This window comes from Capra hircus, chromosome 9, assembly GCF_001704415.2.
Source record: "Capra hircus breed San Clemente chromosome 9, ASM170441v1, whole genome shotgun sequence".
NCBI classification, from domain to species: domain Eukaryota; kingdom Metazoa; phylum Chordata; class Mammalia; order Artiodactyla; family Bovidae; genus Capra; species Capra hircus.
The window spans coordinates 74073088-74086510 of NC_030816.1; the positions used below are offsets into that span (position 1 = coordinate 74073088).

The following is a 13423-nucleotide window of genomic DNA, read 5'->3' on the forward strand; positions in this document are numbered from 1 at the left end:
CTGCACTCAGCTTTCTTTCTAGTCCAACTCTCACATCCATACATGACCACTGGAAAAACCATAGCCTTGACTTGACTGACCTCTGTTGACAAACTAATGTCTCTGCTTTTTAACATGCTGTCTAGGTTGGTCATAACTTTCCTTCCAAGGAGTAAGCGTCTTTTAATTTCACATCTGCAATCACCATCTGCAGTGATTTTGGAGCCCAGAAAAATAAAGTCAGCCATTGTTTCCACTGTTTCCCTGTCTATGTGCCATGAAGTGATGGGACCAGATGCCATGATCTTAGTTTTCTGAATGTCAAGCCAACTTTCTCACTCTCCTCTTTCACTTTCATCAAGAGGCTCTTTAGTTCTTCTTCACTTTCTGCCATAAAGGTGGTGTCATCTGCATATATGAGGTTATTGATATTTCTCCCGGAAATCTTGATTCCAGCTTGGGCTTCCTTCTAGCCCAGCGTTTCTCATGATGTACTCTGCATATAAGTTAAATAAGCAGGGTGACAATATACAGCCTTGATGTATGTACTCCTTTTCCTATTTGAAACCAGTCTGTTGTTCTATGTCCAGTTCTAATTGAGCTGCCCTTATAAGGAATGCCATCTATGAAGGACTGACTTGGGCAGCTGGTCAGGTGGCCAGGAAACACGGGATAGGATGGTAGAGAAGAGAGGGGCGGAGCCTGAGCGCCTGGAAACTCGCCCGGGCAGGACCGAGAAATCGCCCGTGGCTCCTTAGCCTGCCTCCGTTCCAGGTCCTGGGTCCCCGAAATCACAGCGGCGGCGCCCAACTGACAACCGGAAAGAGCCTGGTCATCACCCCCAACCCTGGGCACTTCCTTACAGAGACTCACTCACCTGCCGGGCGGGCCTCCCGGCGCGCCGTCCCCCGAGCGCAGCACCTCGGCCCGGGGCCCCTCTTCCGCGCCCGCCCGGCGTCCGCGCTCCAGCGACGCCTCTCCGAAGCCGCCGGCCGAGCTTCCCCCGAGCCGGGGCCACGGGGCGTCGGGCTGAGATTCGAAAGGGCGAGTCACACTGAAAACCCCAAAACGAAACCCCGAGGAGAGTTTCGGAACTTTTGTGGTTGCGAACTCCAACCTCAACCTGAGCGAAACCTGACCTTGGCTGAACCGGCAGGCGAGGACCGCGTCCCGCCGATCGCAGGAGCCGGGTGCGGAGAGTACGAACCCAGGACGGGTCCCCACAAATGTTCTGTCTTCTCTCGCCACCCTGAAGCCACCAACCTGGAGCCCGCGGGGTTGAGCCACCTGCGCGGCGGATGTCGTGCTGGAGACGGGTAGCGCAGGGGAGGGAGCTGGGAAAGGCGGGAGGGGGCCGCTGCTGCTGCTTGACTCGGGAAAATCCGTCAGTGTTTTGCGGTGAGCTTGCTTCTCCGGGTCTCTAGGAGGATTTTGCCAACTTGCAGGTGAGCAAATGATAATAAATTCCCGGCTGTTCTGAAGCTCGGCTCCAACAGGCCTATTGGACCCTGTTGTACACCCTCCTCCGATATGGCAGACCTGGTGGGGTCCGCCGCTGCTAGTTTGATTAACAGAAGGGAATGACAACCCACTCCAGTATTGCCTGGAGAATCCCATGGACAGAGTAGCCTGGCAGGCTATACAGTCCATGGGGTCGCAAAGAGTCGGACACGACTGAGTGACTAAAATGTAGTGAATCGTAATCATTACAGAGAAAGTTTGAGAGGTTAGGATGGGAAGTGGATGTAGGAGAAAAGAAGGGATAACTGAGCAGGAGATGGCAGCCGCAGTGGCGGTGGGGTATAGGTAAGGGAGGAAGTGAGTTCAAAGAAAGATCAGAGCAGGAAGTGGTTCAAGGAATGAGCAGAAGAGCCAACAAAATGTGGGCTTTGTTTGCTCACACCAGGAAGGGGCTTTTTTGGAGGGAGGATAGTTATTCAAAGTGAATTTGGCTTTGTAATGTCATGACTTTTTTTTTAAATGAGTAATTACATTTGAAACTTAAGAAATACTTCCTGGGTATAAGTGTGATTTTTCTTGTTTTTCAGCAGGGCTTCCTCAGTCTAGGACTGAAGACTTTGGGTGGTGCCAGGAGACAGAGGTATAGACACAGCCCAGGCTACCTTTTGCTGGTCACTCTCCTAAAGCTTCAGGGAGGAATGTCAGTGGCTTACAGCGCAGGTCGTCTTTCGCTGACACTGCTGCTGACAGAAGCCGGGAAGACTCTGGGCAGTGAGTGTCCTGGATCTGGGGCTCTGGTGGGGGAGGGGGGACATGAGAAAATGGGGAGGGAAGGGGCTCCACCCTGGTGGGTGCCTGTCCACCTGCTCTTAGGACAGGGTGTGGTTTAGCTGGACTGGCTGCCCAGGAGGGGACACCCTGCCTTCCGGGACCCCACCCAAGGCATGGTGCCTGGGTCTGTGCTCCTGTAGCAGCGTTCCCTCTCCTGGCAAGCCCCACCTCCTACTCCAGTAAGACTTTCCTGATGACCAGGGGCCCATCGTGAATGCGGCATGGGCCCTATGGCATCCTTCTCCCCATTCTGTTGAAAGTCTTGTCTGTTCAGATAGATTTGAAGTCTCTAGAAACCAGACACTGTCTTCTGTTTTTGCTGCCTCACAAGCTGGCATGTGCATACTTAGTCACTTGCTGCTGCTGCTAAGTGGCTTCAGTCGTGTCCAACTCTGCGACCCCATAGACGGCAGCCCACCAGGCTCTCCCATCCCTGGGATTCTCTAGGCAAGAATACTGGAGTGGGTTGCCATTTCCTTCTCCAATGCATAAAAGTAAAAAGTCAAAGTAAAGTCGCTCAGTCGTGTCTGGCTCTTCGCGACCCCATGGACTGCAGCCTACCAGGCTCCTCCGTCCATGGGTGTGTCCAACTCTTTGCCAGCCTATGCACTCTGTAGGCGCCTCTGTCCATTCTCCAGGCAAGAATACTGGAGTGGATTGCCATTTCCTTCTCCAGGGATCAAACCTGGGTCTCCTGCATTGCAGGCAGATTATTTACTTCCTGAGCCACCATATATCAGGTAAATCTTCCTGCTAATAGTATATGGACGGAAAAGATCCATGGTGGCACCAAAGTGTTTAACTAAAGCTCAGACAGTTAAAGGAGAGGGAGGACTGAAGATGCAGCAGAGGAGGGGGTCTGGGATAGAGACCCCTCCCTCTGCAACCAGGCCCTGGAGGAGGAAACTCCCAGACACACCTGTGGTTTTCTCTCACAGATGCCCACTCTCTGTGCCTTGACCTCACTATCAAATCTCAGTCCAGACCTGGCCAGCCCTGGTGTCGAGTCCAGGGCTCCCTGGACACAAAGCCTTTCCTCCAGTGTGACAGTGACAGCAACAAGGTCAAACCTTTGGGTTTCCTGGGGAAGGAGGTAAACGACACAAAAGTGTGGACCGAATTGAGCCAAACACTGGCAGAAGCAGGAAAAGAGCTCAAGATGGTCCTGCCTGTCACCAAACTGGACAAAAAGGAGACAGGGGGTAAGTATGGGAAGGGGGTGGAGAGCTGGAGATAGCAAGAGAGAGTGCATGCAAGGTGGAGATTCCTGTGAAAGGACTGAACACGATCCAGCCTTAGAGACCCGCTGGACATGATGGGTAAGAGGGGGAGGTCATGGTCGGAAGATCACAGGCCCCTAGATGTGCAGACGCATTTGAGTGACTGGGGAGGAAGGACTGTGGAGAGTCCAGAAAGATTCATTGTGTGTGGGGGGCGCAGATCCTCGCATCCTGCAGGTAAAAATGTGCTGTCAACGCGAAGCTGAGCAATGCTCTGGTGCCTCCTTGCACTTCAGCCTCAATGGATGGACAGTCCTCCTCCTTGACACCAGGAGCGTAACCTGGACAGTCATTGATCCTGGAGCCAAAAGCATCAAGGAGGAGTGGGAGAACAACCAGGAACTGGCAGAGTGTTTCAGGAAGATCTCAACAGGAGACTGCAGCTATTGGCTTAGGGAATTCCTGGAACACTGGGAGAACATGCTGCTCCCAGAGCCCACAGGTAACTGAGTGGGGTGTGTGTGTGTGGGGGGGGGATGGCAGCTCTCTTCAAAGGTCTAGAGCCTTCATGTGTGGATGTGAGCACATATGTGTGTGTAATTGAAAATATGATGGATGGATGGAGTGACTGATCTCTTGGTGGACTTCTTATCTGGAGAGTCAGTGATGGGCATAGCACAGAACTTGCCAGCATCCTCCTGTCCCAGCCCACCTCCCTCAGCACAGGAGCCCCCTTCCCCATTAACCAATGACCCAGACCCCAGGCACTGCACGATGGTCCCCAAATCTATATATGCATTATGTTTCCAGGCCTTCTCTCCCTCCTGTCATACTGGTCCTTTAACCAGCTCCAGTGTCACTTAATGAAGCCCTTATCCCTTCCCAGACAGAATTAAGTGCCCCCAATTGTGTCCTCCTCAAAAAGGACTCCTCACAGTAAACATGTCCACCTGAAAGATAATCAGATGGACACTTGCTGTCTCAGTGACTCAGACGGTAAAGAATCTGCCTGCGAGGCAGGAGACCCAGGTTCGATCCCTGGGTTGGGAAGATCCCCTGGAGTAGGAAATGGTAACCCACTCTAGTATTCTTGCCCGGAGAATCCCATGGACAGAGGAGCCTGGCTGGCTACAGTCCATGAGCTCTCAAAAGAGTCGGACATGACTGAGTGACTAACACAACTCAGGAGAAATATTAGCTCCACGAAGACAGAGCACAAGCCCATTGATCTTTCCATACCCGGACCTGAAGCGTGCCTTCCCATGAGTCAGTAACTATATGGGGAACAGGTGCTAAGGACAGCAGGTGCTGAGGAAGGTGTATTCTTAGATTTGACAAGGCTTTTGCTTTTTCATTTTAGAACCACTAATAATGGCCCCAGATATCAGCCAGTCTGCATCCATCTGATTGGTTGCTTGCATTATCCTATTGATCATCACCCAGTTAGTTCTAATTGCTTCATTGTCATGAATCTTATAAAGAAATCAGGGACCACAGCAGGTGAGAAGCCAGCCGGCCTCTGGCTCCTAGGCAGGCATGTTCTGGTCAGGACTTGGGAGAGGTGAGCCTCGGGTCTCACCAAGCCCCTGTCCACTGGACCCATCTTTACCAAGATGATGTTCCGTCTTTGTCTTGGGCCCACGCACTTCCCTGTAGGGTTGGGAACCACCCTGTTGTTGGGGTAGAAGAGGCTGGTGTGGGCAGCAGGACCGTGCAGTGGGAGTGGGGATGAAGACAAGTGTCTTCTCTTTTGGGGGCCTCGGGTACGAGATGTCGATGTGGTGGGGTGGGGTGTTGTCCTGAGATGTTACTCAGGCTTTCCCAGCCCTTTGATGAAAAAAACCTTTTGTTCTTTGATGATAGCACTATCTAGCTGAACATTTCCCCCAATGTTTTAACAGCTATTCCATCATTTGGATGTTTCTCCCTGGACTATGAGAAAGTACAATGTTAACCCAACTCTGGGTGGCAAACACTGACCCTTGATGACAGTCTGGCTGTTGATCTCATATACTACCTTCTACTCAGAGTGGGGTTTAACAAGAAGCTAAAGAAGCTTATGCTTAAGAATTCCTTCACTTTCCACAACTGCTTATGGGCCCCTAAGATGTATTGACTTGGTCGTTTTGAGGATTTGCAAAAGTCAAATATTTGCTCACAATCAGTTAAGACTTCCAGTTCTATTCTTTCCATCAGACTTCCCTTCATGTGGGGTGGAATTGGGACGGGGGGCAGTGTTGGAATTTTTTTAATTCTGTTAAGAAGATAATGCATTAGGGATATACTTCTGTGATTTAATGAGACATAATTTATGTGTTCACACTCACTTTCTTGTATAGTTAAGTTACCACATGCTTTTATGGGCTGAATGTTCTTAATTCATGTGATAAAATCCTCACCTCCAGGAAGACTTGTTGAAACCACTCAGTCGGTGGTGTGCGGTTATAGTCTGTGTTGTGACACAATAGGAAGTATACGTTTGGTCGGAGTCCTGGTTCCTGGAGCAGAGTTTCTAAAACCCACATTTTGGTATCATATTTGGTGTTCTGAGTGTAGAAAAATAGCTTTTCTTTAGAGACCTAGCAGATTAATACATATGCAGAAACCACAGTCAAGTGCTAACTGCCTAGATGTCATGACACAAAAGTATGAGGCTACCAGTTGAATTATCATGTAGATTAATATGCATATTAAGATACTAACAGTTAATGCATAAAGATGTATCCAGGACAGAAGAAAGGATAAGGTGTGATATAGCCAGAAATGGAACACTATAACGCAATCAATAAAGAATGAATTACTGCAGTAAAAACATAGATGCCTCATAAAAAGGATTTGAGAGGCAAGTGTTGGACACAAAAGAATAGATATGCTGTGGTACTCCTATTTGTTGTGTTACATGATTGTGCAGTTTAACTGAATTATCTTTTTAAGATGTATTTATTTTTGGTCATGCTGGGTCTTCATTGCTGTGTGTGGGCTTTCTCTACTTGCTGCTCTCTAGTTATGGTGCAAGAGCCGCTCACTGTGATGACTCTTCTTGTAGCAGAGCGCAGGCTCTAGGCTGCGGGCTTCAGTAGTTGGGGCACACAGGCTCAGCAGTTGAGGCTCCCAGGCTCCAGAGCACAGCCTCAGTATTTGTGGCCCATGAGCTTAGCTGTTTCGCAGCATGTGGGATCTTCCCGGACAGGGATTGAACTCATGTCTCCTGCATTGGCAGGCAGATTCATTACCAATGCACCACCAGGGAAGCCCCTAATCGAATTATTAAAAAGACATTCTAAGCTTGCTTCTAAATCACATCTCAATAATTTATGGATGAAGATTAGATGTTCCATGACTTGCAACCAGGAAATTATGCATACTGGAAAAGATATTATTTAAAGGACTATCCACAACCTAGATGGACCCTTATCAGGTGCTCTAAACCAGCTCATGCACAACAAAACTGTAGAGAATTAGCTCTTGGATGAATATTTTCCACTTAGAAAGGGCGACTGCACTGAACTGGCTAACAGAGAACACTGCTGACCTCAGAAACACCTAAAAACAATGCTCAAACACAGAGGATGTTTGAGCTCATACATTCATACCAGGATGAGAAGAAGACAACATCAGAAAAAATTTTAACCTTTCAGTTTTCACTAATGTCTAGACAAACGAAGTTTTCTCTTGTCAGGAATATATTCAGTGATGCGGAGAATTCAATTATACACTGTACCTTTTTTGCCCAATGAGAATCACATGAATGTTTATTGAAACTCCTTTATTTTAGGGGCCCAAATGTGGTGAAGTCCTACCATTAGGTGAAGGAGACCTCACCTGGAAATAGGGTGTGTGCAGATGTAATCCAACCAAGGTGAGGTCAGCATAGATTAGGTTGGGCTCTAATCCAAAGACTAGTGCCTTTATCAGGAGGCACGCCTTTAAAGAAATGTAGGCACGCAAAGAAGAGATGTGCCGGGAGCCAGCATGAGGAATCCTGCCCATGGCAAAGGTCATGAGAAAGGAAGCCAGACATATGAAAAGGTGTGATCTGGCTTCAGGGCTTCCCCCTGGGTTTTCCTGAACGTCTACCCCCCAAAACCAGAGTCTGCCTGCCTTACTGTACTGTGCTTTCCACTCTTCTAACATATCGGAGGGCCATCCCCGATCACCTTCCTCTCAAAGGAATTAACTTAGGGCTCCAGTTAACAGTCCCCTGCATATAAAAAGAATGTCTCGGTTTAAACCCCTCTGATGGCTTTCTAACTTACCTGACCAGTCTGCCCAGACTTTTACAACTTGTGATTGTTTACGGTCCCTAACCACGAGAGGCACAAAGCTTAAAGCATCTAAAGATACAGAGCCTTTTCTAAAGAGCTAAAAACTATATTGGTGATGGGTTTCACTGTTGAGTCAATCACTGCTGCCAGGCCTCCATATTCTTTATCTTTTAGGCACCTGAAGGATATTAATCAATGTAATTGGGATATAGAAAAAGGAATATAGTAGTTTTGATGTTAGCAACACTAGACTTTTGAGTTAAGTACTTTTCTCTTTGTTATAAATCACTGTACTTCTTTCATTGTTATAAATTGTTGTGTCCTTGCTATGTAAGAATGTAACTTTATTTAGTGCTTTCTGAGAGTGGCACCAGACTTTGGGAAGAACAACACAAATAAGACTTCTGGTTGACAGACCCTTATCAGAAAATGGCCATAAAGTGTTAATTGGCCCTCTGGCCAGAAGATGATGTAAATCACCTAAGACTTGTGTATACAACTAGGTATACAGAGAGAAAGCCTGGTCTCGATAAGAGTCAGGGCTGCTGACGCTGCATAATTTTGTATTATCCATTGATCTCTATGTACAATCAAAAGTATAAAATGCCTTTCTGGACAATAGAGGAGGGCCCAGTCACTGGAAAGTCTGGTTTCCCTCGTGTCTTCTTTACTCTATTTTCTGGCTGAATTCCCATCTGGGGCATGGAGGCTCGCCATGTCTACTTACTTGTCCTGGCTTCTAAGATCCACAAGAGAGGGAGCCCAAGGCGGGGCACCCTCTGCTATTCAAACAGGCGCTGGTGGCCTAACGTAGATGGTGCAAACCTCTTGTCCTGAGGTTTTATTAGTTCTCTGTGTAAACCAAGTTATTCAGCCTCTTTTCTCCACTAAATTTTCCTACTATACTATTTCTTCCTAACCTCTTTTTATATTTCTAAACAAATAAGTTTTTCCTCGCCTACTCCGTCCCTGCTTCGAATTACCCTGGATCCACCAGGGCTAGACCCCGGCAGAGATGGATATAGGAAAACAAGACACATGAGTGTCATGGAAGGACAGAAGTAGACACTGGAGCTACGCAATGCCAAGTGTTTCTGGCAACCACCAGTGCTGTGCATAGTACCTCAGTCATGTCTGACTCTTTGCGACCCCATGGACTGCAGCCCACCGGGTTCCTCTGTCCATGGGGATTGTCCAAGCAAGAATACTGAAGTGGGTTGCCATGTCCTTCTCCATGCAACCACCAGTAGTCAGGAAGAGAAAAGATGGAGCCTCCCTTAGAGCCTTCAGAGAGGGCCCTACTGACAGCTTGATTTCAGACTTCTAACCCTCACAATCTTGAAAGAATAAATTTTGGTTGTTTCAAGCCATAGAGTTTGTGGTCATTTTTATAAAGACTTCACTGTCCTGACCAGCTTGTGGGGGCTTAGGCTGCATTCCCAGCACAAAGGGAACTGGTGAGCAAGAAGGAAGGCAGGAGAGTGGTTTTAGAAAAGAGCCAAGAAACAGACCCAGGGATGTCTAGAAATGTGACACCTAGTAGACGAGGAAAGAAATACCAGCGAAGGGTATGCTGATCAATAGATGACAGTGGGAGAACAGACTAATCCTGTAACTAAAAGAGGATTTCTATTCAGCACAACACACAAACATTCATTTTAGGTTGACTAATGCATGAAGGTGACTGTTCGTGGGGGCTTGGGGCTGTATGCCAGTTGGAGCACGTTTGCTGAATCGTTTCAGATATGGGGTTGGGGCATTAAAAAGGAGATGGCACGTTTCCAGGTAGGACCCAGGCAGAGACCTAAAATTCCTGCTTGGCCCTGGGGCGGAGTCCTGGCAGCCAGCCACTTCCCAGGACCATGCTGAGCTGTGTGTGGCTTTGTGGCAGCTGCAAGGCCCAGTATCTTGGGGAGAACTCGTCAGTGTGACTGTGTGTGTGTGTGTGAGAGAGAGAGAGACAGAGAGAGGGTATACGTGAGAGGAGGAGGGCAGAAGAGAGGAGTGGCTGTGTTAGTTGCTCAGTCCTGTCCGCCTCTTTGCGACCTGTACCCTGTAGCTTATTTAACTTCTATGCAGAGTACATCATGAGAAACGCAGGACTGGAAGAAGCACAGCAGGAATCAAGATTGCCGGGAGAAATGTCAATAACCTCAGATATGCAGATGACACCACCCTTATGGCAGAAAGAGAAGAGGAACTAAAAAGCCTCTCGATGAAAGTAAGAGAGGAGAGTGAAAAAGTTGGCTTAAAGCTCAACATTCAGAAAATGAAGATCATGGCATCCGGTCCCATCACTCCATGGGAAATAGATGGAGAAACAGTGGAAAGAGTGTCAGACTTTATTTTGGGGGGCTCCAAAATCACTGCAGATGGTGATTGCAGCCATGAAATTAAAAGACCCTTACTCCTTGGAAGAAAAGTTATGACCAACCTAGATAGCATATTGAAAAGCAGAGACATTACTTTGCCAACTAAGGTCCGTCTAGTCAAGGCTATGGTTTTTCCAGTGGTCATGTATGGATGTGAGAGTTGGACTGTGAAGAAGACTGAGCGCTGAAGACTTGATGCTTTTGAACTGTGGTGTTGGAGAAGACTCTTGAGAGTCCCTTGGACTGCAAGGAGATCCAACCAGTCCATTCTGAAGGAGATCAGCCCTGGGATTTCTTTGGAAGGAATGATGCTAAAGCTGAAACTCCAGTACTTTGGCCACCTCATGAGAAGAGCTGACTCATTGGAAAAGACTTTGATGCTGGGAGGGATTGGGGGCAGGAGGAGGAGGGGACGACAGAGGATGAGATGGCTGGATGGCATCACTGACTCGACGGACACGAGTCTGAGTGAACTCCAGGAGCTGGTGATGGACAGGGAGGCCTGGCGTGCTGCGATTCGTGGGATCGCAAAGAGTTGGACGTGACTGAGCAACTGAACTGAACTGGGTCCTCTGTCCATGGGATTCCCCAGGCAAGAATACTGCAGTGGGTTGCCATTTCCTACTTAGGCGTGTGTGGGGCAGTGACACTAATTGTGATAGAAAGGTGAATGTGAAGAGAGTGAGGGAATTCTGGAAAGAGTGTGTTGGATGTGTGGGGGCTGGCCACAACTAGTGTGTGAGAATATTGGGAACCTTGTGTGTGTGTGTGTGTGTGACTGTGGACAGGTAAGCCTGGGACAGAAGGGGAGTGGACAGTATGCGTATGCAGAGGGCCCAGAGAGGGGTGCCCTGGGGGACCCAGAGAGGAGAGAGACAGTGAAGGGAAATGGCTGTGAGGGGAAAGTTTCTGGATGGCAGTGGACGTAGATGGCAGCCTTCTGTGTGGAATTTGTGTGAAGCAGTGTGTACAGACAGTGTGAGGAAGCCAGGGTCCCTGTGGGAAGGGAACGTGGTGTGATTTTGCAGAGAGTGGAGAGCCAGTGGGGCAGGCAAGCAGGCACTTGTGTGTGAAATAAAGTGTGTGGGCGTGGGGGATGGGGTGTGCACAGAGGGAAGGGGGTGTGAGGAGACCTGCATGGAAAGTTTCAGGAAGGGAGACGTGCACAAGGGTGGAAGGCGTATAAGTGAGAGGCATGGAGCCTAGGTGGGGAACACGTGTATGTGAGGGGCTGTGTGGGAGGCTGGAGAGTCAGGCTGGGCTGTGGGTGATGGAGGGCAGTGTGGACGGCGAGGGGGCTTGTGTGTGTAACTGTGGGGGCTGAAGTGTGGGAAGACAGGTGTGCATGGAGAGTGTGGGGTGAGCAGTGGGTCAGGACTGTTGCTGAAGGGGCCTCAGTGGTGACCGGCTCCCTGGGTTCTCCTTTCTCTGGGCCTGGACCCTCTGGCCTGGACCCCGAGGTTCCAAGGGAACCAAAAACTGGCAGGGACAGGGAAAAAGCTGATACCCCTTATCATTTACTTTCTGTTTTTAGCTTGAAACACCACACAAGAATATCTGCCTTGTGACCGGTGTCAACTGGGGTCACCTGCCTTCACCAGCTGACGCCTCCCCCAGGCCCAGGGGCTGAACTGCGTTCCCACCCTCAGTTTCTAGTCAGCCTGGGGCTTCCCTGATAGCTCAGTTGGTAAAGAATCCGCCTGCAATGCAGGAGACCTGGTTCAATTCCTGGGTCAGGAGGATCCCCTGGAGAAGGGAAAGGCTACCCACTCCAGTATTCTGGCCTGGAGAATTCCATGGACTGTATAGTTGGACCCGACTGAGTGCCTTTCACTTTGGAGCCTCTGAGCAATAGGATTCCCTTAAATCCCCTCCTGCCTACTAAGCTCAGGGGGAGGGACTCCTGTGGGGGGCACAACAGGTAGAGGAGGGGACCCAACCCTCTCCACCGCGCCCCTCCCAGCTCTCCAGGCCCAGACCCCTCACTGTCCCCCAACTCCTTCCTCCCCACCTCGCCCTTCTCCCCACCTTCCCTCATTTCTTACGCTCATCGCAGGTGTTCCCAGCTCTCTCCAGCAGCTCAGGTGGGAAGCCAGGAGCCTGCATGGCAAGACCCCCGGACCCACCCTTAGACACTCACGGCACGTGTGTCCTGGACTCTGTCCAGAGGGAGCAGAAGCAGCTTCGACAGAAAAGTGGGGACTTGGGAGCCTGAGCTGTGACCTTGGAGACTACTCCCCAGCAGCTTTTAAATACAACCTACCCTCCCTCCCCTGCCCTGCTCCTCCCTCTTCCTTTCCCTAGCCAACCCAACCACACTCCATCCCACCCCTCCCACACCACCCCTTGGCTCCCATCCAGGAAACCCTAGAGCCAATGCCCACTTGCCAAGTCCTCCCTGCTGTCCTGAGGAGGTCGCCCTAATACTTACCACTACTTTCCACAGGATGGTTCGTTTTTTCAGCTAGGTTGTTAACTGCGGGATACAAACAGGGTCACATTTTTTTTTTTCACATGTCCTGCCCTTGGCACTCTCCTTTCCACATAGCTGATTCCTCTCCCCAGTGTGTGTTATGGCTGCTGTACTGGCATCCACATGTACCCTGGGGAAGTCCTCAGGCACAGTGTCTACAGAACATCAGGGGTTAAATGGAGACACCAGTAAGTCTGGGGTCCTCTCTGCCTGTCCTGCCTTTCAGGAGACTTGAAACCGTGTCTTAGACACCAGGCTTTTAAGAGCTCCCTTCCTCCCTGTCTTAGTCCCATGGGATTGCTATAGCAAGTAACCATACACTGGGTGGCTTACAAACGACAGGAAAGTTTTCCCCATGGTTCTGGAATCTGGCAAGTCCAAGATCAAGGCACTGGAAGATGTCTGGTTCACAGAGGGCTGTCTTCTCATGGTGCACTCACCTTGTGGAAGGGTGGAGGAAACACAGGGTCATTTTCTATAATGGTTCTCACCCATTATTTTGACTGTGTGGATCACAACAAACTCTGCTAAATTCTTAAAGAGATGGGAATACCAGACCACCTTACCTGCCTCCTGAGAAATCTGTATGCAGGTCAAGAAGCAGCAGTTAGAACCAGACATGGAACAACAGACTGGTTCCAAATTGGGAAAGGAGTACATCAAAGCTGTATATTGTCACCCTGCTTATTTAACTTATATGCAGAGTAATCACGCTACGTGCTGGGCTGGATGAAGCATAAGCTGGAATCAAGACTGTCAGGAGAAATATTACCTCAGATACACAGATAGCACCACTATTACAGTAGAAAGCAAAGAGGAACA

General features: G+C 49.3%; 1 protein-coding gene across 2 annotated transcripts; it reads left to right on the top strand.

Annotated features, from left to right (window-relative positions):
• Positions 2027 to 7724, top strand: LOC108636742 (NKG2D ligand 4-like). 2 transcript variants are annotated; one of them, XM_018053347.1, is made up of 4 exons: positions 2027 to 2211; positions 3210 to 3473; positions 3712 to 3993; positions 5393 to 7724. In XM_018053347.1, the coding sequence occupies exons 1-4, from the start codon at positions 2139 to 2141 to the stop codon at positions 5443 to 5445; spliced, it is 672 nt and encodes a 223-aa protein (XP_017908836.1). In that variant the 5' UTR covers positions 2027 to 2138; the 3' UTR covers positions 5446 to 7724. The 2 variants fall into 2 exon arrangements, with proteins under 2 accessions (XP_017908836.1, XP_017908837.1); XM_018053348.1 differs by lacking the exon at positions 5393 to 7724 and adding an exon at positions 4852 to 5186.

Coding starts and splice junctions, on each gene's coding strand:
- LOC108636742 (XM_018053347.1), top strand. CDS start 2,139: ATGTCAGTGGCTTACAGCGCAGGTCGTCTTTCGCTGACACTGCTGCTG. Junction 2,212..3,209: donor AGCCGGGAAGACTCTGGGCA/GTGAGTGTCCTG, acceptor TTTCTCTCACAG/ATGCCCACTCTCTGTGCCTT. Junction 3,994..5,392: donor GCTGCTCCCAGAGCCCACAG/GTAACTGAGTGG, acceptor ATGTTTTAACAG/CTATTCCATCATTTGGATGT.